General features: G+C 46.6%; 1 protein-coding gene and 2 long non-coding RNA genes across 12 annotated transcripts in view; 1 reads left to right on the top strand and 2 right to left on the bottom strand.

Annotated features, from left to right (window-relative positions):
• CCBE1 (collagen and calcium binding EGF domains 1) overlaps window positions 1-27555 on the top strand; it is a 236934-nt gene that overhangs the window by 194158 nt on the left and 15221 nt on the right. For 6 of the 10 annotated variants that reach the window (XM_005659840.4, XM_021099891.2, XM_021099895.2 and 3 more), the window contains 4 exons: window positions 632-684; window positions 8260-8394; window positions 10573-10725; window positions 21056-21195. In XM_005659840.4, the coding sequence (XP_005659897.2) occupies window positions 632-684; window positions 8260-8394; window positions 10573-10725; window positions 21056-21195 (481 nt within the window). The remainder of the gene's footprint in view (window positions 1-631; window positions 685-8259; window positions 8395-10572; window positions 10726-21055; window positions 21196-27555) is intronic. The other 4 variants (XM_003121722.7, XM_084977815.1, XM_084977830.1 and 1 more) reach the window with 1 other exon arrangement.
• On the bottom strand, window positions 6689-11743 carry LOC146406847 (uncharacterized). Its single transcript, XR_014816481.1, has 2 exons — window positions 7895-11743; window positions 6689-7447 (listed from the first exon to the last, which is right to left on the bottom strand). It is a non-coding gene; the product is annotated as an uncharacterized LOC146406847 (long non-coding RNA).
• Window positions 22902-27555, bottom strand: part of LOC106509065 (uncharacterized) — a 70320-nt gene continuing 65666 nt past the window's right edge. The window contains exon 3 of the long non-coding RNA XR_014816475.1: window positions 22902-23035. This is a non-coding gene — a long non-coding RNA (uncharacterized LOC106509065). The remainder of the gene's footprint in view (window positions 23036-27555) is intronic.

Here is a 27555-nt window from a genome sequence, read left to right on the forward strand (position 1 = left end):
ATTATCCTAATGTTATACAATTAGCTAATTATTATGATTACCAAGTCATGTGAATCCTTAGCCTGTAGGATGAGAGGCCTGGCCAGCCTCCAAGGTCCTTTTCATGTTTATATCCTATAAGCTACTAATCATGTAATATAAATACCTTGCAGTTTCAGTTAATTCATTTCATGGGATCCAAAGGATTAATGTCCTATATTAGGTGGGGGAAGAGGTTGTCATACAATATTGATATTTTTTTCTCTTTTTTTTTCTTTCCTTTTTAGGGCCGCACCCATGGCATATGGAGGTTCCCAAGCTAGGGGTCCAATCAGAGCTACAGCTGCCACAGCCACGCTAGATCTGAGTCGCATCTGCGACCTGCACCTCAGCTCACGGCAACACTGGATCCTTAACCCACTGAGCGAGGCCAGGGATCAAATCTGCAACCTCATGGTTCCTAGTCAGATTCATTTCTGCTGCACCACAATGGGAACTCCAAATACTATTTTTTTTTCTTTTAATCTCAGATTCCCTCTACTCTGAATTTCCTTATGCCTCAGTTCTCCTTATTTCATTCAAAACTGACTGAAGAGAATTATATTTTTAGTCTAACATATCACATTTAAAATAAGTTTTGTTTGTCTCTTAGGAAGAAGTGCTGCAAAGGGTATAAATTTGTCCTTGGACAGTGCATCCCAGAAGGTATGTAATATAAAGGGTTATGTTTTCTCACCTTATTTATGACTAATAACCAGAGGTCTATAAAGTTCAGATGTACTTGGAATGTATGTATGTTATCTGTGCTTGTACATGCAGTTTTTCCCCTTTTGGGGGGGCTTTAAATCCTTCTAATACCAATTTGGTTACACATGGCAGGTTCTGTCTAAATCATTACACAGCATATACACATATGTTGAGTAATTCAGGGTTTTGGGGTTTTTTGTTTTGTTTTGTTTTGCTTTTTAGGGCTGCACTCAAGGCATATGGAGGTTCCCAGGCTAGGGGTTGAATCACAGCTACAGCTGCCAGCCTATATACCACAGCCACAGCAATGGAGGATCCAAGCCACATCTGCAACCTACACCACAGCTCATGGCAATGCCGGGTCCTTAACCCACTGAGCAAAGCCAGAGGTTGAACCCGTGTCCTCATGGATACTAGTCAGGTTCATTAACCACTGAGCCACGATGGGAATGCCTCAGGTTTTGTGTTGTAGAGGCTATAATTCCCTAATTAGCACTTCATACAGTTACAACCATTCTCTCTACATGCTGTTCACGTTACACTTGAAGCCCTTCACATGATCATCAGCAAACACTGCTCATCCCAGCATTGAAGAGACAGGGTGATGTAAGCTATGAGCCCAGCCCTCAAGATGCACACCCTCCATCTGGGAGACAGCATATGGATGGTGTGGAATCAGACCTGGATTTTAATCATGCTTCCACTTTGCCATAATGCATTTGGGCTGCCATACCAAAAATACCCTAGACTCTGGAGAGACTGGGAAGTCCACTGTCTGATGAGAGCTTTCCTGGTCCATAGACAGCCATCTTCTTGCTATGTCCTCACATCATGGAAGGATCGAGGGAAATCTCTCCAGTCTGTTTTCTAAGGGCACTGATCCTGGACTTCCCTTGTGGCTCACAACAGTATAAGGACACTAATCCCATTTATGAGGGCTCCACCCTTGTGATCTAATAATCTCCCTAAGGCCCCATCTCCTAATACCATCACCTTGGGGATTAGAATCGCAACATAAGAATTTCAGGAAGACACAGACATTCAGTCCGTAACACATCCTGCTGGCTATGCCCTTGGGCACCTTACTTTCTAAACCTTAGTTTTTGCAGAAAGTGTTAGTATTTGACTCATATGGGTGTTTTAAGACTATTACTGCAGGTAAATTCCTTGGAACTGGCTCTTACTAAGTGCTTGATAAGTGGTGGTTGCTATTATTACTAATAGCTGCAGTATCTGCAGTAGAGAGGGGCGGTGCATCAGGTGGTCAGAGGGAGCACACTGCCCCAAAGACCAGGGCAGTTAGGGGGGTCTTCAGACGGAGAGGAGATGGGAGCTAGGGTATAAGGAAGACTACCCAGGACTGAGATAAGGAGAGGAGAAAGAGAAGCGCCAAGGATTCTAAGCAGAGCACTAATGCAGAAAACTCTAAGAACTGTTTGAAAAGCATGAGATTAGCTTTCCTGGAGCTGGGCTGGGCTGGGAACAGGTGAGTAGGGAATGTGAAATCATTTTCTTGACTGTTGGCCAAGAAGCCAGGTCTCTCTAGAGGACCTGGAGCCCAGCCAAGCTAGTTACTTTGCATTCTCTCATAGGGAGCAGTTTCTTTATCACTTAGAAATAAATGAATCCTTCTTGTTTATTGCTCTCTTTTGCGGAAGGCAGAAGCGATCCTTAATCCATAGCTGTCAACTCTGAGAAAGCTGCTTTAGAATGGTTGGTTGGAAAATCTCTTCATGTATGGTGGTTTATGTGGGTCTTTCCAAGACAGAATTTCTTACTGCCAGCTAGTTCTGTTAGAGCTTGGTGGGAAAAAACCCACAACGGTCAAAACATTTGCATTCTCTTATAAGTCAGCTTTTCTCAGTCACCAGCTCAGTCCTTTGTATTTCACTTTGGCAGATACAGAAAGAAAATTGAGGCCCATCAATTAAGATTCCATTTAAAGGCCTTGCCAGACCTGATTTAAAAACATTCATGGATATTTAGAGTTCTTTAAATGATAGGTGTTGTGGTTTCAAACATCTAGGCCTAAAATCAGTCTCCCTCACCCTACAGTGAGATGTTATCAGCACCTAGGATTAACGTAACTCACAACTGAGTATTTCCAGGAAAAGTGGTCCCAAGTGCTGAAAGTTGCTTTGCCATGCTAACTCTCTGTTCTGTTGCTTTTCACTAGGAACCTTTTAAAGTTGATTTGTTTTCCTCCATGGGAATAAATCAGTGTGTGTTTGTGTTTATGAGTAAAGAGATCTTCAATCATAAAGGTTTCTGTTACCCACAAATGCAAAATATAAGTATAGGATTTCCGAAAAGAGGGTGCATTAGTCACAATTCTCCAGAGAAGCAGAGAGATTTATTTTAAGGAATTAGCTCACGAGATGGTAGAGGCAGGCAAGTCCAAACTCTGCAGGGTAGGCCAGCAGGTTGGAGACTTAGGGAAGAATTGGAGATGGAAGGCCATCTGCTGGCAGAATTCCTTCTTTATCAATGGAGGGCCGTCTTTTTTCTATTCAGGCCTTCAACTGATTGGATGAGATCCACCCACAGTGAGGTAGGCAATCTTTACTCAGTGTCTACTAATTTAAATGTTAATCTCATCTAAAAAAGAAACTCCACAGAAAATTCTAGAAAAAATGGGCAGATATTTGGGTACTGTGGCCTAGCCAAGCTAACACATAAAATTAGCCATCCCAGATAATAAAAAGGAACTAGAATTTCTAAACAAATATACTAATGAGAAGAAGTGGAAATTCTTCTGAAAACAGTGGTGTCATTGCCTATTTATTTAAATCAAGGGTCGGTAACCTGTGGCCCAAAGCTGGCCCACCACCTGTGTTAATAAAGCTTTAGTGGAACACAGCTATATGCATTCACTTAAATATTGTCTATGGCTGCCTTTGTCCTGCAACAGCAGAGTAGTTGCAACAAAGGTCTGCAAAGCCAAAAATATTATCTAGCCCCTTTATAGAAAAAAGTTTACCAACCCTAGCTATAAGCATTGTCTACATTGGCCAGATAATAGGGTAATTGGATTTGTTCTAATTCAGCAGTTACTAATTGAGCATCAGCTATAGGACAAAGTAGTTCTGGTTATGCCAGGGGACAGAGTCCCTGTCAAATATTCAAGGCAGCATAAGAACTAGTAGTAAAAGAAGCTAAAAAGCAGATCAACTTTTTGCTAGGTATCAGGTACTATGCTTAATGCTTGACCCAACCTAATCTTCCTAAAAACATCATGAAGTCAGTATTATTGTTATCCCTGTTTTATGTGTAAGGAAGTTGAGTTTAAAGACCCAAAATCACAGAGCAATCACAGAGTTGGGAAAGTTGGCTCCAGAACGTGTCCTCTTCATTATACTGCTTCATGCCTCCTAGAGGAAAGCCTGGCACAGAGTAGGTATTCAGGAAATATGGCATAGCAGGATAGCATCCTATTGCAAAAACTAAATTCCATTGCAGACCTCAAGGAAGTTTTCTTGAAGGCATGGTGGTTGCATTAGCACTTGAGAAACTATACGGGGTATCAGCAGTTATAAAGTTCTGAAAGAAAGCATGGAGTGGTTGATTGGACATCATAAAGGGTGAAAACAGAATAAACAAAGGCATGAAGGATAAGAGGCCAAGGATATTTCTTGTGGCACAGCAGGTTAAGGATCTGGCATTGTCAACCCCCCGCAGTGCCACAGGTTTGATCCCTCACCTGGGAACTTCCACATGCCACGAGCATGACCAAAAACAAAAACGATAAGAAGCCATGGATGTGATAGTTGATGATGGGGAAGAGAGTATACTCCTTATCAAAGTGTAAGGAATTAATCTATGAGTCCAAGTTGGAAGTGCAGTCTCAGGGATAGAACGCCAGACTTCAAGTGCAAGAGGGAGCCGTATGTATATAATGTTGATGAGCATAGGGTTTAAAGGCTTGTTGACACTTTGGGTGACACTCACAGAGCTGTGCTTTGGGATTATTACTGGCCTGACAGTGTAGCAGAGAATGGATTTAAGGGGGAAGACTTGAGATAAGGATTTATAAGGGAGCTTCTGAAGATCTGAGTTAGAATGGTACCCAGAGAAATAGGATAGAAAGTAGAAACATTGTAGAAATATAGCTGCATGACAGAAAGCTGGCAGTCACTGGAAAACAAGCATCCAAAATGGAAGGCTAGAAATTCCCACTGTGGCACAGTGGATTAAGAGTCTGGCTGCAGCAGCTCAGGTCACTGCGGAGGTGCAGGTTCAATCCCTGGCCTGGGGCAGCGGGTTAAAGGATCTGCCATTGCCGCAGGTGTGGCTCAGATTCAAATCCTGGCCTGGGAACTTCTTGTGTCACAGGTGAAATAAATGAAGGAATAAATGAATGAATGAATGAATAAGGGAAAATGGAAGACTGAAGAAATTCACTAATCTTGCTACCTCCAGAAGCCCACAAAGTGGGGGGAATTGGAGGGGGGGTTACACAAGATATATAAACCCTTGGAGTTCCCGTTGTGGCGCAGTGGTTAACGAATCTGACTAGGAACCATGAGGTTGCAGGTTCGGTCCCTGCCCTTGCTCAGTGGGTTAATGATCCGGCGTTGCCGTGAGCTGTGGTGTAGGTTGCAGACGTGGCTCGGGACGTGGCTCGGATCCCGCGTTGCTGTGGCTCTGGCGTAGGCCGGTGGCTACAGCTCCGATTCGACCCCTAGCCTGGGGCCCTCCATATGCTGCGGGAGCGGCCCAAGAAATAGCAAAACAGGGGAGTTCCCGTCGTGGCGCAGTGGTTAACGAATCCGACTAGGAACCATGAGGTTGCGGGTTCGGTCCCTGCCCTTGCTCAGTGGGTTAACAATCCAGCGTTGCCGTGAGCTGTGGTGTAGGTTGCAGACGTGGCTCGGATCCCGCGTTGCTGTGGCTCTGGCGTAGGCCAGTGGCTACAGCTCCGATTCGACCCCTAGCCTGGGAACCTCCATATGCCGTGGGAGCGGCCCAAGAAATAGCAACAACCAAAAGACAAAAAAAAAAAAAAAAAAAAAAAGAAATAGCAAAACAACAACAACAACAACAAAAATTTAAAAAAAAAAAAAAGATATATAAACCCACAAGAACAAAAAGGAAGAGGAGATAACAGCACTAAAACTTTGGAATCTGAAGAAGAAAGAGGTTGTAAGTAACTTAGCAAAATGGGAAAGGTGAATCCTTAACCAGGTTAACTAAGGAGCAACCCAGTTGATAGGCAAATAGTAATCCAAACAACTGAAAGTCTTCAGAAAGAAAAGTGCTAGAAGTAGAGTGAAAGTGCTGTCAAAGCAGAAGGATAGACCAAAAAATTGTATAAGAAGTAGTTAGACTCCCAGAACTTGCCGTCCACTCCCCAATGACAGAATGGTGCCCCTTCTACAACCAAGCAGAGGACCAAAGGTGAGTTCTCTTGAGCGGGTGCTGGAGGCTTTGGGACTGAGGGATGCCAGTCAGAGAGGAAGGTGGAGGTCCAATACTGCAAATGGAAGGAGTTAGTAAAGGATTATACTAAATATTGCAGCACTCATCCTTTCCCTCCACTTGAGTTTCTCCACTTTACTGTCAGGCAAGGATTTGGAAATGACTCTTCTGGAAGTTCTGGACAATTCAAGGGAAAAGTCCTAGAGAAACTGACGTTGAAATGCACCAGCCAAATCACTGAATCGAAGCCCAGTGTTTGTAAAGTCTGCCACATGCAAAGAGCTTCTATTGAGCTGATTTTATAGCCTTCTTATTGAGCTAATTTTATAGCTTCGCTTCTATTTAGCTATAAAAATTTTATATTCAAGCTATTCTGTTTAGTCTGTGTGTTCAGTTTGGCTGTACACACACACCCCAGACATGGGTCTCTGGGGGAGGTGGGTTTGCTACAGCAAGGAACTCTGCCTTGGACTAAATGATGCTTGCAGTGGGACTCTTTTCTACTCCTGTGCTGTATAAAAGTAATGAGGATGGGGCTGTGTTGCAATTAAATCATTTTTTGTTGTTAAAAAAACAAATTCATTAGAATAGACATCAAGATAGGAAAAGGATCACCAGACACTGGAGGAAAACCTACAATAAGAAACAATTAGGAAAAAGTCTCTTTAAGAAAACCAAAATTTCAGATTAACAACATGGACAGGATGGAGGGAGTTAGAAGTGTGAGTGTGGTTGGAGAAACAATGATAAAGCTGGAAATCCAGAGTATTTAATACATAAAGGAGGAGGAGGCAACACAAGCTGGCTATTTAGAGCCACCAGGTAGATTGTAGGAGAATCAGAAGAGTTGGCAGTGTAGCCTCAAGGAGCTGGAATGATAGAAGAGATAAGGGCTGTTGTTTTTCAAAACAGGTCTTATTGAGCTTAACAGTCAACACTAGGACTCCTAACCCTACCCCTTCCCCTCCCCCTCCCTGCTGGCAGCTGCTGAGTGACAGGACAGCAGCCCATAGCCAATTACGGCTGAGATTTGCTCTTAAGCAAAAAGAGCATAGAACATGGGCTGCCTCAGGTTGAAGAAAATGCGTTTGACCAGGGATCCATGCAGGAAGAGCAGATCTGGAATCACATCTGTGGGGAGGAGGGTTAGCCAGGGCTGCCTTCCAAGTCGTGAGATTGGCGTGATCCTTGTCTCTTCAACCCCGCCTACATCAGGGGCCAACAGCCCACCCATTTCACCTTCACACGTGGCGGAGCAAAGCCAAGCTCCTTCTTTGTCCAAGGATAGTTGATCTGTCAGCACCTGAGGAAGATAGTGTGGTGATTAATGAATGTTGGATCTAGTCTGGAAGTAAATGTTCATCTGAGCGCCTGTGAGCCAAAGTCCCTTCAGAGGCTCATTAAATATCAGTTTGTTTGTAAGAACTGAGAGGAGATGCCCTGATTCTTGACAAATAGTGAGCAACCACCCCAATTTGCAGATTTAGGGCTGGAACAAGGTCTCTAGCCATTCAACCTTACTCAACCACTTCTCGGCATGCAGAATCACCCCCCACCCCCACCCCAGACCCATCTGCGCTCCTACAACACACACAGCCTCCCTCATACTCCTCTGAGCCTGCCTGACTTCCAGCCCGCCCATCACCCCCCACACGCCCCTGCCACCGCCACCTCCTCACATTCTGGCACCAGCCCCCGTCACCAGGCTTAGCTGTTCATTAGTGTTCAGCAGGAGGGAGGAAGGAATTACCTGTTTCTGCAGCAGTTTGGTGAGAGAGAAGCAGTGGGCCTCAGTGATGCCCACTGGCCTTGAAAAGCATCTTTGCTCTCTGGATGAGTGATAAAAGATCAGAGGATGACAGGTGACCCAGGGGAAAATCAAAAGGGATATTTGCATTTAGCTACTGAGATGCTCAGCCCTCAGTTGCCTATTGCAGCACTCCTGGAAGACACCTCAGGGCCTGAAGAGTTAGTCCCTCTAAACATAGCGGGTCACAGCACAGCTCCCCTCCAGCAGAGCGCTGCCCAGAAAGTCCGTTCCCAACTGGGGCTGGGTGGCCCCCTCCTTTACATGAATGGCTGTGGTTGACACGAGCTCCAACTTTTCTTTTTCAGACTATGATGTGTGTGCTGAGGCTCCCTGTGAACAGCAGTGCACAGATAACTTTGGCCGCGTGCTGTGTACATGTTACCCAGGATACCGCTATGACCGGGAGAGACACCGGAAGCGGGAGAAGCCCTACTGCCTGGGTGCGTTGGCAGTACACGTCACTTCCCAGCTCCTAGGATGTGTGCCATGTTCTGATGATGGTGTGGAACACTCTTCATTGCGGGGGGGGCAGTTCTCAGGAGCCACTTTGACCTTAGATTCCTCCCCTTATCTGTTGAATGGCTGTTATCCTAGAGGTCACTGGCTTTCGCCATGATTATTAAGGCTGGCCAAGGAGTCCTTCAGGGAGTGGATACCAGTCAGATCCTAGTCGGCAGGGAGATATAAGAGCAGGACAAGGGGAATATGATGGAATGAAAACTAGAATAAGCTAAAGCAGTGAGTGGGCAGGATTGTGAAGCGCAGGAAGAATGGAACAAGAGTAAGTGCTCTCTTAAAAGATGACCTGGACTAAAAAGAGGAGGTGTCCATAGGGCAGACAGGCTGGAAATGACTAATGGGAGCAGAAACCAGCCACCAGGGCTGCCTGCAGTTGAGCAAAGCCAGCACCAACCATTGTCACCAGCTTGCTCCCTCCCCTCCCCTCCCCGGGCCTCCCAGCCCTGTGCACCTCCCTTAGGTTTCTTAGGCAGATTTATTATGGTCATTGGTCCCCTGGAGCTGCTTTGTATCAAAGTGTGGTCCGTCCCTGGCTAATCTGTCTCTGAAACATCTGGGCTTCTTTAAAAAAAAAGAAAGAAAGAAAGAAAAAATGGTTCATGGCCTCCCCTCCAGACTCTGAAGGGGCGGTGGATGCAGGAATCTACATTTACACACATGCCCAGGGAAGTCTGATGATCAGCTGGAAGATGAACTGAGGAGACTGCAGAGGGATCCGGGTGGGAAATAAACCAGCCATGGTGAGCACCCCCCCTTTCGTTCTCAGGAGAGCACCATTTAAGAGAAGTTCCAGATAAGAGGTTGGCTTCTCCCAGGTCACCCCACACAGAGAAGGAGTGGAATTGAGACCACCAAGCCCACAGAAGGGTACCTGCAGGCTCTCCTACAGGGAGCCAGGTATACTCTCAGTAGCACCATCTGAGGTCCCAGATGTCAAGGCTCTTAATTTCCATTGTGGAAGTTCCAGTGCCCAGTTCTTTTCATCTGCGGGCTTGGGGAGCAGCAACACTAGCTTTTGGCTATGAGTTCCATCCATTTTTTTCTCCTTTTAATCTTGTCAGCCTCACCCTAAGGTTTAGGGCAGGGGCATGTGGACAGAGGTGGTCGGCCCGAGGAATGGCAGAGGCAGCTCCAGCTGTGACGTCTTAGACTCCAGATGACAGTACAGACTGTCAGGGGGAAACATCCAGATGACCACGTGCCCCTTGTCCTGAGCAGCTTGTCCAGGGAGGGGCTGGGATGTTTTCAGCATCCTGGAGCGCAGGGCTGGGCTCTGTCTGCTGGCCATATGTATGCAATCTGGGGCTGTATGTCATGGCCCGCACCCAGTGTCTTTAGCCAGTGACCAGGAAATGGGTTTGGGCCTCCCTTTCCTTCCCTGCTGGGAAACAGTTCTGTTTCCACCCAATTCAGTAGGGTAGTGAGTCTGTGATACTCAAAGTTCACGTGGACTCTCGCCGCTTACTTGTTTGATGGTATCATGGTTCATTTCCATGCTTGTAAGGGGTCTGTTTGAGTCATGGATGGGGCTGAAATTTCCTCGGGAAAACTTCTCTGTTAGACCCATTATCTCTGTTTATCTTTGATCAGAAGTGGCTTTTCCCAGGTATCACCACATTTCCTAACTGGGAAGGAGCCATTCTTAGTGGCCTTAGGTCACTATCCTGCTGTTAGGAACCTACAGTCATAAAGGGAACATAAAAACTCTCAGTACACTAGGGTCTTTGCAGAAATTGTTTCTGTGAAAGTCGCTTTTCAAAATGCATTGCCCTCAGTTCTCATTTTCCCTTCCAAGGGCCCTGCGGAATATCTGGGTCAGACTTTGTCACCATGTTCTATAGTGAGAACCTTGGAGACTCCTTGGTGGCAGCAAGGAACCCATCACTGATGGGTTTGTAACCATGGTGACAGGGCCTGAAATGCTCTCATCACAGATGGCCCACCTTTGTAGCTTCCTTGCTTTATTCCAGGCTTCAGTGATAGAAGTCTGGCAAAGAGTCCTTTGCAGACATTAATACAAGAGCAAAGCCCAAGATCACCTGTTGCACTGGAAATGATTTCTTTGAAACTGAGTGTTCTCGTGTTTGGTTTAAATGTAGACATTGACGAGTGTGCCACTAGCAATGAGACCCTGTGTGCACACATCTGCATCAACACCTTGGGCAGCTACCGCTGTGAGTGCCGGGAAGGCTACGTCCGGGAGGATGATGGGAGGACGTGCACCAAGGGGGACAAGTACCCCAATGACACTGGTAAGTAGGGCAGGAAAAATTATCGCCCTGATTGGATGGATGGGTGGATGGTTGGATGAGTAGATAGAGAGGCAAGCAATAGGGTTCCTTGAGAAGCAGAGGCCAAGAAGAGGCATTTATATGAGTGGTGGGTGGCATCTGGGTGACAGAAAGGTAGGATACAAAGTCAAACCCCTAGAGACCTAGTGATGCCTATGAGTAGCAAGGGTCATGAGCTGGTTGTGTGTTGGGGAAGCATTCCAGCAAGTGGAGGTGATGTGCTCATGGGCAAATCAATAGAACTTAGTTACTGATGGGGTGAAACTGGGAGGAGCAGAGGTAAGGCCGGAAGCTCTGAGTCCTCCCAAAGAAAACGAGCTGAGGAGTACCTGTCATGGCTCAATGGAAACGAATCTGACTAGGAACCATGAGGTTGTGGGTTCAATCCCTGGCCTCACTCAATGGGTTAAGGATCCGGCATTGCCATGAGCTGTGGTGTAGGTCACAGATGTGGCTTGGATCTGGTGCTGCTATGGCTGTGGTGTAGGCCCGCAGCTGTAGCTCCGATTGGACCCCTAGCCTGGGAACCTCCATATGCTGCTGGTGCTGCCCTAAAAAGCAAAAAAATTAAAAATTTTTTTAAAAATTAAAATATACGAGCTGAATAAAAACATGCAACACTTCCACAGCAATCCATACCAGTGCTGCTAAGGTATAGCCGGCTGCCCCACGTCTGCCTGGGAGCCATTATTTGCTTCATGGTAGGATAAAGACAGACATTGAGTGTGTCTAGAAACATTTCTAGTCATTTTTTTAATTGCATTTTAGCAAGCCCAGTCCACATGGAAGTGGAGGACTTTTAGAAGCTGGCCTCTTTTCACACAGCTTGAGAAGCTGATTGACGTTATTTCGGCCAGATTGATCAGCTGAGATGATGTCTCATCACTTAGGGACGTGATCAGCTTGAATGTTGGGGTCATTGCCTCCTTCATGTGTGGAGAGGAGGGAGGAAGGAAGGGCCTTTGCATGCCAGGATCCCACTTTTGTAGGCCAGCAAGTTCCAGTCATCTTCTGTGCTCAGGGCTCCCCCTCTGCCTGCCGCCTCAGGAGGGAAAAAGGTTAGGAACTCTGTCTGTCGGGAGAGGTTAGCTGGGCCCGGGGCCATCTCTGGATGGGAAGGGGGCTCCTAGGGCAGACTGTATGTACCAAGAACTGCAGAGAAATTAAAGAACTGTTGGGTGCTCAGGAGATAACAATTCTTCCATGTAGCCTAAGATTCAAAAATTCAAAACCGGGGATAAGGCCATTGCCGTCAGCTGAGGGCAGCAAACAGCTGGGGACCAGCTGCCTCAAACGGAAAAACTACAAAGCAAATCAGACTGAGCAATTTGGGATCATGGAAATGGATCGAAGGGCTTGGTGTAATGCTTTTAAAGTCTGAGGCCTATAGGGCCCAGGTGCCCCAAAGTGCTTAAAAGCAGGGATGAATAGTGGTTTTTGGCATCAGGGTTGATTTGAGAAAAAATGCTCTTGGGACACTTCTTACCTACTATTCAGAATTAAAATCACTTGTCCCATGGTGGAGAAGGTGGCGGGGGGTTGGGGGGGGGGGGCAGATGTGTAAGTTAGCTCTTAGACTGTGTCCTTTGTTGAAAGGAAGACTCTCATTGAAAAATGAGGTGCAGCCTTTTAGTCACTGAAATATCAGTGTGTGGGCTGACCTAAGAGTCAGCCCGAAGAAAGCAGCTAATTTTACGTTTTGAATTGGCTTTCCAGCTGCACTCCAAGCCGGGGGCTGGAGGGGTCCTCAACCTGGTAACCCTGTCGTGTCTTTGCTTCACTTTCTATTCAGGTGAAGTTCCATTGACATGGGTGAGAAGGGCGGCCTTGAGCAACTCAGACTAGAGAGCAGCTATCTGGCGAGTATGGGTCAGGATGGGATTAAAGGGTAGGAATCTCCAAATAATAAGAACTGGCCCACCAGATGGGGCAGAGTGGTCTGTCCAGAGACCTGACCTTGACTTGAAGACCAGAGGGGTTGAAATCTCCAGAGCCCAGGGGAAGGTTTTCTATGCCAAATCTGCATGTTCTTTGGTCTAGGTGGCCTCTACCTCTTGCACTAATTCTTAGTTTCTCCAACCTCATCCCTCTAAAGTCCCCCTGCTTATGGTGTCCCGGGGATGGGTCTGAGCCAGAGGCAGTGACAATGGGCCTTGGTGAGAGGCAGTCACCTCCTGTCTGGCTCTTGTGCTATGGGAACCTCTGAGTCTGGGGCCTGGGAAGGAGACATTGCAGCTTTGAAATTAGTCACTTGTGCCGAGTAGATCCTGAGACCACATTACTGTTTCATTTCCTGAGGGTGAATTGTGCTGCTTTGAAAATATTCAAGCAGGGAGTTCCCATCATGGCTCAGCAGAAACAAATCTGACTAGCATCCCCGAGGTTGTGGATTCAATCCCTGGCCTCACTCAGTGGGTTAAGGACCCGTCATTACCACGAGCTGTGTGTAGGTTGCAGATGCAGCTCAAATCTGGCATTGCTGTGGCATAGGCCTGCAGCTGTAGCTCCTATTCAACCCCTAGCCTGGGAACCTCCATATGCCTCAGGTGTGGCCCTAAAAAGCAAAAAATAAAAATAAAAAAAAAAAATTCAGGAGTTCCCGTCGTGGCGCAGTGGTTAACGAATCCGACTAGGAACCATGAGGTTGCGGGTTCGGTCCCTGCCCTTGCTCAGTGGGTTAACGATCCGGCGTTGCCGTGAGCTGTGGTTTAGGTTGCAGACGCGGCTCGGATCCCGCGTTGCTGTGGCTCTGGTGTAGGCCGGTGGCTACAGCTCCGATTGGACCCCTAGCCTGGGAACCTCCATATGCCACGGGAGAAGCCCAAGAAATAGCAAAAAAAGACAAAAAAAAAAAAAAAAAAAACAAGCACACAAAAAATTTCAGTAAATAAGAGATCAAGAACTTTCTTTAAGTGGTGACTAGTTTGCCATCTAAGGCTGAGAATTCAGTTTAAAAAAAAAATTGAGCAGTCTTAATTATTAATTGGTTTTGCACCTTCTCTATTTTTGTTTAAAGACATATTTTTTCAGGAGTTGCAGTTGTGGCTCAGCAGGTTGCAAACCCAACTAGTATCCATGAGGATTCAGGTTCAATCCCTGGCCTCACTCAGTGGGTTAAGGATCTGGCATTACCTCAGATCCCACATTGCTGTGGCGGAGGCTGGCAGCTGTAGCTCCAATTCAAACCCTAGCCTGGGAACTTCCATATGGTATGGGTGTGGCCCTAAAAAGAAAAGAAAAAAAAATATATATATATATAAAATCAGCCGTTATAGCATTTCCACGCATTTTCTTCTTTAGGACTTGGGATCCTAAGGTGTTTAGAAGCCTTTCTCTTGCAGTTTCTGTCTTCGGGTGTTTGGGGGAGAGTGCATGACTACACCCACTTCTTAAGAACTCATGATGTGAGTGCATTAACAGCTCTAAAATTACCATTTAAAAAAGTTAATTTTGATTAAACCTATGTTTCCCGAGATTATTTCCTGAAGAAGTACTTAAAAACATCTCACAGATGATGGTGTCCTGAAAGAGACAGTTGGGAAAATTCTCCCTTATTAGCATCAAAGAGCTGAACCCTGGGGCTGGAACTTGGTGGGTCATCTGGTCGACTCTTGGGCGAGGATGTTGTCATCGCTGAAGGAAGCAGCCAAGGTCCAGAGGGGGCTGTTGGCTGCAGACCACAGAGCACTGAATGAATGAAAACATGCCAGTGCTCTTCGACTACCCGATGGAGAGACAGTGTGTTCCTGCTTACAGTGATTTACATGGGAGACATCCTCCTGTTCAGTCAGGAGGAACTGTCTGGTGGTCATTCTACTGAGCTTTAGTTATGAGAACACAAAACTCACTGCACAGATGACCCTAGGCTCTGAATTCTCTCCTCTTCATCCTCCCCCAAATACCACAGCTCCAGATCATTTTAAAAATGGGAACATTACCACTGTCTGCTGTATCCCCCTGCTGCATGCCCCCCACCCCAGCAGCAGCATTCTGAAAGGCTTTCTCAGTATTTCATTTTTAGTGACTCATCTCTACTGAATTTACCATGTCGGCACAGAGGGCTAGCATTTGGTTTTAGTATTTTACTAAGAAAAACATTCCAACACCAGTAACCAAGGACGTCAGGATAGTTAGGAGCTGAGAGCAGGAATTCGTGCACATAATTAAAATTATGGGAAAGGACAGGCACATTCTATGCCCTGAACATTGGAATCATTACTCAGGTGGGGGGTTGGCTTTGATGGTTTGGGCAACAAAAAGCAGGTGTCCTGGATTCATCTCCTTGGCGGCTATGATGCAGTGGAAAGTTCCTGGGCTTGGAAGTTAGAGCTGGTAGCCAGAGCTGTGTCAGTATTTACCAGCTGGGTGTCACGGGGCAGCTCTCCGGACCTCAGTTTCCTCCTCTGTAGACACAGGGGTGAGGGACTAGAGATGCTCCAAAGATCCTTTTACCATTACAGATCTTTTGCACAACTTGGAGTGATCTAGCATCAGTAAGAACAGTCTGAGCCCTGCCAGCCCCATGAGGCCCTGCGTGGTTTTCATCTCTTTGTCCTTTATCTAAACGAGTGCCAAAGGCATACCTAGCCTCAGCACCTTGTAAACCGAGCACTTTCCCTGCAGTATCTGGAAGATGAAGAGCTAACAGCCAGATATTCAGCTCAGCAATGAGGAAAGTTAGGGCCAGTCAAGCTTCACATCTGGAACATCAGAGGCAGCTAAGCAGTTTCATCTGTTTCAGACTAATTAATAAGCCCAATATTTCATCACGGTTGGGGGTTTTTTGAAGAAGGAATAATGATGATTGACTATAAACACATGTGATCTACATCCTCATTCCTCTTTTTTTTTTTTTTTAACTATGCATCATCTAATGTCTAATATTATAGTCAGGGGAACTTTAAAATCTCACAAAGCCTCAGGTCACTCAGAAAGTAAGTGGAGAGCAGAAGGCTGGCCTTAGAATGGCTTCCGCCAGTGGAAAGGAGGTTATGTACCCACAGTCATGGTGACAAAGGCCATCCGCTAGTAGGCAACTTTGATTTTTTTCTCTCTGCAAATGTGTCTGGAGCCAGTGTAGTTACTCCAGGGTATCTGTATCATCAATGCAAAAACAACTTAAGGACCGGTTGACTCCACAGTAATTACCTGGTCTCTATTTTTCAGCTTTTGTTTCTTTTCTGATAAAGTGACCGTGACCCCCAATGTCATTTATTACAGGGACAGCCAGGTGTTTCATATAACTTTAAAGGTCTATTCCATAGCTTGGCTCTTCTCAACCTGAGGATTTTTAAAAAATGCTGATAACCGTTCCCTTGTTGTGACCCCCAGCCCTCAGATGGGTGGGGTGCAGCATGGTGGGTGGGATTTTTAAACACCAACCCCCTCCCCACACACACACCCACACACCAGCAAGTGGTTGTAATGTGCCACCCAGGCTTGCGAACTACCACCAGGGCACAAATCTGCACAATGAACTTTTTAAAATGTGCTTGGTGACTCTGCCCATAAGAAGTATGTTGAGAACGTTCATTAGTTTTTCTAAGTTGGCTAAATATTACTAGTATGGTATCTCAGGAATTCTGTTCCTAATGTGTAAGATGTGTAGCCTGCTCAACATCAGTAAAAATTAGAGCTACATGCCCCTCCCCGTGGCTAGTCAGTGATATTGCACCTTTAAAATCTGAAGGCGTTGGAGAGAATGTTAAGTGATGCCTACTTAACACGGTCATGGTCACGGTCAGAGATGCATGACCACATCATTAATGGAGAGGATGGAAAACATGCAGTTGTCTTTCCAGATTGCTAAACGAATTATTAGTGTAGCCTATGCAAGATTATTTTAGTTCTGCATTTCACATTGCTGTGTCCTGTGCTAACAGCAGGATAGAGGAACCCCAATTCAGAATGCATTGCACTTTCCAAGCCTTCACACACATTTACCTTCAAACCCTCTGGGAGCTCTTTCCAAAGGATGGTGCATAGACACCCCCCCCCATCTCCAGTTTTGTAGGAACTTAATAAACAACAGTACCAACAATAACTATGATATTAACACTTCCAGGGCACCTGCCATGTTCTAGGAACTGTTCTGGGAACTTACGGGTGTTATTTCCTTGACACCTTATAACAACCATAGGTGATAGGTGTTGTTGTTTCACCATCCAAGGAAGTTACAGAAGAAGAGGCACGACGAGGTGGCAGGTCAGGATTCCTGATCATCTGATTGTGCCAAAGCCTACATGCTCCTTACTGTTTGTCTATCTGTGGGAGCTGCAAAAGGCTTTTGGACAAAGTTATCTTTACTGATTCCACAAAGGGACAAGAAACAGCCTAGGGATTTTCAGGTGAGAGGTTGCTCAGCAGAGATGCTTCCCTGGAGCAGTGATTGTTGAACTTGCACGTGTTTCAGAGTCACTTAGAGGCTTTGATGGAACAATGCACCGGGCCCTGCTCCCCGGATTTTGGATTTCAGAGAACTGATACCCATGTGCTGCTGCTAGTCTAGTGACCACACCTGAAAATCTCTGCCCTGGAGCTCACCTGTCAGACAGCTCTCAGGTGTCCCGAGCAGAACCACTGCACCCGCGCAGTCCCTGATTCAGACCCTGTAAGTGCTGGTCCTCTGCATTTTGTGTGTGCAGAAACCTAAAGAAAATTACTCCCCTTCTGTGCATCTTATTTGTAAAAGATTGAACAGTTAAAAGATGAATCTATTCTGGCATTCCATGATCTAAATTAAATAGTCTAGAGCCTGCTAATGAGGTTTGTATTACCATGAAAATATCAAGTTGCCTTAATCACCCTAAAACTTGAGTTCCACTGAGTACATAAAAGTAGAAGTGGACAGACGGGCTTTTTACTCCTGTTTGTGATGGCCTGGCTCTGCCAGCAGGGATAGTTCCTTGAAAGGAAGGTCAAGCTTAAATTATCAAACAGGTATTCTCATTTATTTCACATTCTCAATGCTTCACACAGGGCCTGGTGACTAACAGGTGCTGTCTGATGGGTAAGAGGGAGAGAGATGCATAGATGACTGGATGAATAGACAGGTGGATGAGAGCTAAGTGGGTGGCAAGATGGGGGTGAATGAGATTGATAAATGGGAATGGGATTGCCTATATTGACCAGTAGATGGGATGGAATTGATGAATGCTGGGTTGGGAAAGGTAGATGTTCTCCAACTGTCCTTTAAAACTGACAAACCTGGAACCAGGCTTACCTATCTGTGCTGGAGTCCACCATTCTCTACCATCAGCACAACCCAAGTTGGGTGAGGCTTCAGTCCTTCAGCACCCAGTGCATTCCTACATGGAAATTCCCTCATTTGTGTGAGGGAAGATCTCTATTATGTGTGAGACAGATCTAAATAACTCGAGTTCTCCTCAGATGTGATCAAGCTTCACAGGCAAGTGGGGTTGTAAGTGGGCACATTAAACAGGGATTAAAAAAACCCAAAGGAAATGACCTGATTTGTAGAAAAGGTATTGGACTCAGATTCAGGAAACCTCAATTCTAAACCCACATCAGTTAAACACTTGTTGGGAGTTCCCACTGTGGCACAGTGGGTGAAGGATCTGACCTTGCCTCAGTTGTAGTGTAGGTTGAATCTGCAGCTCAGATTTGATTGTCTGGCCCCAGGAATTTCCGTATGCCATGAGCGCGGCTGGGGAAAAAGTTAATAACTTGCCGGATGACTTTCTGGAAGTCACTGAACCTCGGTTTTCCCTCATTCTGTGGTTCGTGTTAATACCAGAATCCTTGAATGAATGTTTTCAGGCAGAGGGAATTTAGAGGGCTTGGTGGGTCTGAAGACACTGCTGGGCACTCACTCCCATTTACTAGAACCAGGGCTTGTGCCAAGAATTTTACAGGCATTACCCCATTTAATCACCACAGTCCTGTGTTGTAGGAACCACTACTCTATGTTGTGGTTGAGGAGATTGCAGCTTAGAGAGGTCAAATGACTTCCTAAGGTCCCTGAGCTAGTTAGTGACAGGCTGGGATCTGCACCCCAACTCTGCCTCTGGAGGCCGTGTCCTTTAATAACCATTTCACATCACCTCTAAGTGAAGCGCATTCTCACAGCCAGCTCAGTGTGACGCATCTGCTGTGTGAACAGAAACCATCTCCCACGTGTACCCATTGGACATGGGTGGAGGCTGGGGAGAGGTAAGCCTCCTGGTAGAACAGTCAGCCTAGAAGGTGGGGATTAACAAGGCAGCCCTGTTACACTGCACACATGCACTGGACACATGGAAGGATTTTTAAAGAGGCTGCCTCCTTCCCAGAGGTTCAAGTGCTTTTCCCAATCACACACTGAAAACCTAAGCTCCAGGCTGACCCTGTATGTTCAGGAGTCACCGTGTAGTTTACGGCAGCTCAGCTGGACAGAGCACTGCTTCAACCTGCTGGCCTGAGAAGTGTGTTCCTGGTATGTGTGCACCAAGCCTGTGGTGAGGTGCAGGGATGGGGTGTGGCCGGTAGGGGCTCTGCTGTGATCAAGGGAGGAGTCCCATCTCAGCCGCCAGGTTGCCCCAGGCACCCTCACTTCCCAAAGAGCAGGAACACTAGTCACTGTGTATGTCACCAGGCAGGGCTGGTACCAGCCTCACTGGAGAAGGCTCGCTTGAGGCTGCGGCTCTCCCAATGCCCAGCTTATCCATCCATGCCTGTTTCCTGGGGCTGCCGGAACCCAAGTACCACCAACCAGGGGGCTTATGGGGCAGAGGTGGACTGTCTCCACTCTGCAGGCTACATGTCTGAGGTCCGGGTGTCATCAGGCTTGGATCCTCCTGAGGGCTGTGAATGAGAACGTTCTAGGTCTTCCCTAGCTTCTGGTGTTTGGCCAGTGATTCTTTGTTGTTCCTTGGCTCCTGCTGCCTCACCCTGACCTTTGCCTTCATCTTCAAATGGGCTTCTCCCTGTGCTGTCCAAATTTCCCCTTTTTATGAGAACACCAGTCCTATTGGGTTACGGGCCCACCCTACACCGGTATGACTTCAACTTACCTAAATACATCTGCAGGGACCATTTCCAAATTAGGCCACATTCTGAGGCATTGGGTGGAGGGAGGTGTTAGGACTTCCACATGTGCATGTATTTGGGGTGGGGGACACAGTTCACCCTGTAACATTCCTTTTCACTAACTCTGAGCATCTGCTGTGTGAGGTATCAAGCAGCAGCTCCCACTCTGGTGTGGGCACAAAAAGCTCCACAGGGAAGCCCAGGTCCCTCACCAACTGAGCAGGGTGCATGATAAATGCTGCCTTGGTGGTCAGGGAGGGTGGGCTTCAGGCAACACTTGCACGGGGTCTTACTGGTTGGCAGGAGTCCACGAGTGGAGATGGGAGAGAGGACAGCACGGAGGAGAACATGTGGACCCAGAAGCACAAGTGATGACTTGGAGGGAGATGTCACTGGCATCCTAGCAGTCATTACCTGTCACACAAACAACAGACCTGGCCCACCAGCAAAGGGCTTCTAAGCTGAGAGATTTTACACTTGCCTGGGTGTCAAAGGGTTCTGTCCCATGCCGACCAACCCCCCACACACACATCACATGGCTGCCACCTTTTACGAAGACCTGTGGGGAGTCTGCACCTGTTCCTCAAGAGCAGGTAACCTTGGGTGTCTAGTGTCCCTTGTACACAGGTTTGTGTAGTCCGTTTAGGTGCCAGTTGGATGGAGGCTGTGTGGTTACTTGGTGATGTCATCATTTAACTCACACATCACTTAACAAAATATTTTACAAAAAGCCTGTGGAGTTCCCAGTGCTCTACAGGATGTCATGGGGACCCTTCCCAGCTCCTGTCCTATTTGGCATGGATGGGCATGTCCAAGGGGCCCTGGCACATCTTCCGCCTGGCTTCACATCTCCTCGGAGGTCAGTGCGCAGCTCCAGTCTGTGACCCAGCCTGGCCTGGCCAAGCTCTCTTGACCAGCTTTGCGAGCCCTGCACCCAGGTCCCATTGCAGGGGCGTGGGGAATGATTTACCTCATGTGGATGTTGGCCCTTGGAGGGGAGCATAAGTCATGTCAGGTTGATAGAGCTGCCTCCTGATAAAATGGCCACAGTGCGTATTTACCCACGTGAAAGAGGAAGATGTTCAGATGCCTAAATGGAAACTGCTGAGCCCAGAGGGTGGGGCCCCCTCCCAGTCTCCCCTGGGCATGAGACGTGAGAACTGTAAAATTGCCAGCCCTCACCCCTGGCACAATTCAGCATCTGCCAATCCGCCTGGGACTGCCTTTCCTGACGCCTTCTTCTTGGGGGCTGGACGACCCCCAGCCTCCCAAACAGACCGGAACCCATCTCCTCTCTCAGGGCGGGACGAGAAGGCGGAGAATGCGGTGAGAGCTGGCACCTGCTGTGCCACCTGTAAGGAGCTGCACCAGATGAAGCAGACGGTGCTGCAGCTGAAGCAGAAGGTACGTGCCAGGGTGTTAGAAGCAATCACATCAGGTAAAAGGACGGCTTGGTGGGGGTAACGTGGAGGAGTGTTTGGAAAGAATAAGAAACTGTCATCCATAACCTCATTGGGTATTCATTGAGGTTGGTGCCAACTAGGTTTGGACTGGGATGCTTTGCCCACCTGGGCTCAGAGCTCACCATCTGTAGGCCAACAGAACAAGGCAAGGGATTCGGTGACTATTACAGTAGACGGCTTTGTTAGGAGAGGGATGGATTGGGAGTTTGGGATTGGCAGATGCAGACTATTCTATGTCCTCCCATATAGCACAAGGAACTGTATTCAACATCCTGCAATAAAACCATTTTGAGCAGTTCCCATCATGGCTCAGTGGAAATGAATCTGACTAGCATCCATGAGGATGCAGGTTCGGTCCCTGGCCTCACTCGGTGGGTTAAGGATCCACCGCTGCCATAAGCTGTGGTGTAGGTCGAAGATGCGGCTTGGACCTGGTGTTGCTATGTCTGTGGTGTAGGCCAGCAGCTAATGCTCTGATTTGACCCCTAGCCTGGGAACCTCCATACGCCACAGGTGCGACCCTAAAAAGACAAAAAAAGAAAAAACATATTGGAAGAGAATGTGAAAAAGGGTGTGTAGGAAGTTCCCATTGTGGTTCAGCAGATGCAGGTTCAATCCCTGGCCTTGCTCGGTGGGTTAAGGATCCCATGTTGCTGTGAGCTGTGGTATAAGTCACAGATGCAGCTTGGATCCCATGTGGCTGTGGTGTAGGCTGGCAACTGTAGCTCTTATTCGACCCCTAGCCTGGGAACTTCCATATGCCACAGGTACAGCCCTAAAAAGCAAAAAAAAAAAAAAAAAAAAGGGTTTCCCCTGTGGCACAGTAGGTTAAGTATCTAACTGCAGTGGCTTGGGTCACTATGTAAGCACAGGTTCAATCCCCAGCCCAGTACAATAAATAGGTTAAAGAATCCAGCATTGCCACAGCTATGGCGTGGGTCACAGCTGTGGCTCACATTTGGCCCCTGGGCCAGGTAACTTCTACATGCCATAGATGTGGCAAAAAGAAAAAAAAGTATATATGTGTGTAATTATAGATCTAGGCAGTTTGTGATCCAGAGTTCCCATTGTGGCTCAGGTTAAGAGCCCAACTAGTATCCTTGAGGATGAAGGTTTGATCCCTGGCCTCATTCAGTGGATTAAGGATCTGGTCTTGCTGTGAGCTGTGGTGTAGGTTGCAGAGGCAACTCGGATTCGACTCCTAGGCCAGGAACTTTCATATGCCACGGGTGCAGTACTTAAAAAAAAAAGTTTGTGATGGGACAGGGAGACCTGGCAGAAAACCTTGTAAGTGTATCAATTTAAACTCAGAGTTATAGGAGTTCCCATCATGCACAGCAGAAACGAATCTGACTAGGAACTGAGGTTGTGGGTTCAATCCCTGGCCTCACCCAGTGGGTTGGGGATCTGGCATTGCCATGAGCTGTGGTGTAGGTTGCAGACGCATCTCAGATCTGATGTTGCTGTGGTGTAGGCCGGCAGCTATAATATACCCCACAGATATCCTGAGATTGAACTTGTATTGATAGTAGTATTTATTGAGGGGATCCAAAAAAGGCTTCATGTGTTTCATATGCCAGAGGATCATGGGCTGCAGGAGGCAATTGCTTGACGTCTCAAGGCCTAACAAGACCTCAGTTTTCTTCCCTGGGTAGTTAATAATCCAAGACCTGTGGGGAATCTGTTTCCAGCCTGAATGATCTTTAGGGTCAGTGCTGCAAAGTCTTACTGGTTCAGAAATCCAGTTGCTGGGATTCAACTTCTGGCTTTCCCTTGACCTCCTGGCAGTGTTTTATGATGCATGAGAGAAGAAATGTTAAAAAGAAGTTGAAAGTTCTGTGTCCCCCTTAAAACCCTTGCGGCAGAACTGCATACAGATCTAATAACAAGACTTGTCATTGCTTCAGTGACTCTCATGCGCAAGGGTTGGCCTGGAATGGACTGAATCAGAGTCTCCTGCAAAGTGCATTGTGACAAGTCTGGACTAACACTGGCATTCAGAGAACGTCCCATGGAGCCACCCATTTGTAAAGGTGCCTATTAGAATGTGATGTGTTCTGCAGTTAATAAAGCTGTTTTCGATCCAGGATCCCATTTATTCTCACCCTGATGCCATTATGGTCAGGGAGGGTCAGTCACTGCCCAAGAGGCAGGTCAGACCCTAACCCTGGGGCCCTCACTTCTGCTCCTGCGCCAGTTGATTTTTAACTTCCTCCTCACTACGGCTGATGCCATCTGTTCTGTTCAAAAAAGAACATGGGACCGCTGCCCAAATAAATATTGGCTAAGAAGTAGGTTACCGGGTGTCCTGGACCGTGGCCAGCCCCACAGTATAAAATGGGATGCAAACATGTTGAAGTGCACTGTGAGTGAGCAGTCAGCAAATCCCAACTGTGGGAAACTGTGCAGGGCAAAGGCCCTGGGCAGTTCAGCAGGTAAACTTTAAGGCAAAGAAAACCTGCAGGTTAAAAGAAGCTGAAAAGACACAACTTTTTAAGTGGGCAAGACTAAACCATAGGGCCTAGGCAGGTGCAGTTGGGTGATAACATTTTTTCAAACACAGGAAGTGATTAAAATCAGGGTGACGGGAATTCCCATCCTGGTGCAGCGGAAACGAATCCGACTAGGAACCATGAGGTTGCGGGTTCAGTCCCTGTCCTCGCTCAGAGAGTTAAGCATCTGTCGTTGCTGTGAGCTGTGGTGTAGGTTGCAGGCCATGGCTTGGATCCTGCGTTGCTGTGACAGTGATGTAGGCCGGCAGCTGTAGCTCTGATTAGACCCCTAGCCTGGGAACCTCCATATGTGTCAAGTACAGCCCTAAAAAGCAAAAACAGAACAAACAAGCATAAATAAATAAAATCAGGATGATGGTTACTTTGGGAGGAGGAAGGGAGGAGGTGGTGACTAAATCAAGGCATGTAGGAAAAGTTTTGATTTTTTTTTGACTTAGGTGTTCCTTAAAAGGGTGCTTGTCTTACAGCAATTCTCTAAGTATTTGTTTTGTGGAGTTTTCAGATTCTGTACTTTTATTTTCCAATAAAAAGCTGTTTTGAAATGATATGCAGATCCCAGTACCCCCTCCCTTCCAGTTTCTTCTGTGGTTGAGGGGCAGGGGGAGGTGATTTGGCTAAAAAAGGAGATTTGAGGATAGATCAAGATTCATCATTGAACTTGCAGAAAGGATCTAGGTCCCATCAGAATACTGAGGAAAAAATCGAAGCCAAGGAGCTGGTTTTTAATTTAACTTTTTTTTTTTACTGATATGATTATAACTATTTACTTTTTTCAGCATTGACTTCTTTATAGAAGTATAATTGATTTACAGTGTTTTATTGGTTTCAGGTGTATACATAGTGATTCTATATTTTTATAGATTATGCTCCCTTTAAACTTATAATAAAATACTGGCTATATTCCCTGTGCTGTACAATGTATCTTTGTGGCTCATTTATTTTATACATAGTAGCTTGTACTCCATCTCCTACCTTCTCTTGTCTCTCTCCCCACTGGCAACCACTAGTTTGTTCTCTGTATCTGTACATCTGTTTCTGTTTTGTTATATTCGTTTGTCTCATGTTTTAGATTCCATGTATAAGTGATAACAGAGTATTTGTCTCTCTCTGTCTGACTTACTCCACTGAGCATAATACCCTCCAGGCCCATCCATGTCGTTGCAAATGGCAAATTTGCATTCTTTTTTTATATATTGTAAGAAAACAAAAATATGAATTTGAAAAGATCCATGCACCCTAATGTTCATAGCAGATTTATATACAGTAGCCAAGACATGGAAGCAACCTGAATGTCTCTCAACAGACGAATGGATAAAGAAGATGTGGTGCATGTATACATAATGGAAGGAGTCAGCTGAAAAAGTCCCTTGTGTTGCTTCTTTGGGGATGAATTGAGAACACACTGCTTCGGAGCAGTTGAGGCAGGTGTCAGTGGTGACTCAGGAAGCATTTGTTGAGCACCTGCCCTGGCCTGCAGTGAGCTGGAAGATGTCAAAATACAAGAAAGTACAGGACAAAGCCCTGCCTTAAACAAGCTTACTGTCTTAGCTGGGAAACGAAGCCCACAGTGGAAATCAACCTGCAATGGCCATGTGAGGGCAGTTTCAGAAGCTAGAAATCCATGAGGTTTCAGAAGTGTGAGCAGATTTGCAACCTGATGGCTGCATTTGTTGGCTCTAGTGCTGCCTTTAGTGTCAGGTAAATACATGGCTTCTCCATGGTTTGTGGTTTCCTCTGCTACCTTCATCTAGTTGCCCTGTAAAAGTGGGTCTTCTCAGGATTGCTGGGAGGACAAAGCCACATTACAATGACTGTAGATTTCTTTGCCAAGCATTCATGACTAATATTAAGACAGGCAGCTGGGTGTTGTGTCGAGGAGCACACATTCCAGAACCAGATTGGCTATGTTTAAGTCTTAGCCCAACCACTTACTGGCTGTGTGACCCTGAGTAAGCTACTTAACGTCTCTGTGCCTCAGTTCTATAAAAAAAGGGGATAACAGCAGTACATGCTACATAGGGTTTTCATGAGGATCAAATATTTATCAAGGACTTTAAACAGTACCTGCCACGAAGAAAGAGCTCTGTGAATGTTTACCAAATAAATCATTAGCGTGAATTATATGTCCTTATAAAGTGCTTTACAGGCAGCAGCTGATTGATCCCAACAGCCCTATAAGGCAGGTGCTTTATATTACAAAGGCTAATAGGAGATAATGATATTCACAGTCCATTCGTTGGAATCCACAAGACATGCAGACACTTCTCACAACCTTCTTCCCAAACACCTGCATCCCTCAAGCCCATCGCCTGCTGTGTTTGTGTAGAAAGTCAAGCCAGGAGTTCTGGTTGGTTGCCTCCAAAGCACCAACACATTTACTTTCCACTCATCCTGCTGACAGAGAGGAACTGGCAGGAGCCAGGATGTAATTACCCAGCAGGAAGTCAGCCAGGAAACTCAGGTCAGTGTTTACTGGATCACCTCTCGACTTTTGCAAGGGAGAGGAGAGCTGGGAAGGGTGGGGGCTGATCGCTGAAGTCTTTCTATGTGCAGGTCTTGTCCTCTGGGCTTGCTTACAAATTTTCATCCAAATTTGATCACCCAATCCAAACATCCCCTTTTATAGATGCGAAGATGAGAACCTGGAAGGGCCAAGGAACCAAATCATACTGCTACTTAGAAACACAGCCAGGAGCAGCCCCTCACCCCCAGCAGAGCATTTGTGCTACGTCCGTGGTCATGGTTGGTGGTGGTGATTAATCTGGGCACTGGGCCAGGCATGTTGCTGACATCATCATTTTCACCCTTCCAGCAGCCTTTCTTAGGTGGATGTTAAAATCCTCATTTTATAGAGGAAGACATCCAGGTTCTGTAGCTTCCCAAGGTCCCACAGATAGAAAGTGGCAGGCTGAGATTTAAACATGGGTCTGCCCAATGCCAAAGCCCACAGATGAGACCCACATTTCAGTTTATCTCTTGGAAGCAGATAATAAAATTGAACCAGCCTTCAGGGCCAGAGTTGACCCTCTCTGTTCTCTAGTTACAGTGGTTTTGCTTATCACTTCTCCTCACTCAGAGGTTCACCCCATTCCACCCCAGGACACAGTCATGCATTCACAGGTTAGAGTGGTCTTTCACTATGACACAGTGATACCAGTACTGGATCACTGTGTAAATAAACCCCTGGAACGCAGCTGGATCCTGGTGTTGACTTTGAACCATAAACCCTGACATGAACTGGTGCAAAGCTACTTTCAAGATTGCACAAGATCTGAAAGTGGTTTCCCTACTGGATTCTGAGCGATGATCACAGGGGAATTGAGTGCCTTTCCTTGAATCTTTCAGGGAACTGTAAGTCTTAAAGGAAGACCGTTTATCTGGAAGGCACTGGATGTCCAGGAATCTTGTAGCTCACAGACCTGCAAGGTTGTCCTTACCTAAGGATTTTCATACTAAGTAAGGGGATCCTAAGGCATTGAGGGACCCCTGGGAAGAGAGTGTTGGTGCTGCTTGGAGCTTCCCACCCTCTGAGCATTCTTGCACCATGAGCTGGATGGATTGCAGTATGAACCCAAGAAAAGAAGAAAAACCCTCTGGAGGAAGTTCTAGACAGAGGAGTCCCCCAGGCTCAAACAGGTCACCTAGGGCAACTGAAGCAGGAATCAAACTTGACCCCAGGAGAGCCTGCAGTGTGCTCTGTGGGTGAGAAAGGAGCAGGAGGAACTGGAGCAAAACCTTAGACCGTGTGGCTCCTCCCCTTCTTCATGCCAGGCTGCGGGGATACAGCC

Source organism: Sus scrofa, chromosome 1 (assembly GCF_054392235.1).
Source record: "Sus scrofa isolate SSC_HxYL_T2T_F1_AM1 chromosome 1, Sscrofa_HxYL_maternal_Yorkshire_Landrace_v2.0, whole genome shotgun sequence".
In the NCBI taxonomy this organism is placed as follows: domain Eukaryota; kingdom Metazoa; phylum Chordata; class Mammalia; order Artiodactyla; family Suidae; genus Sus; species Sus scrofa.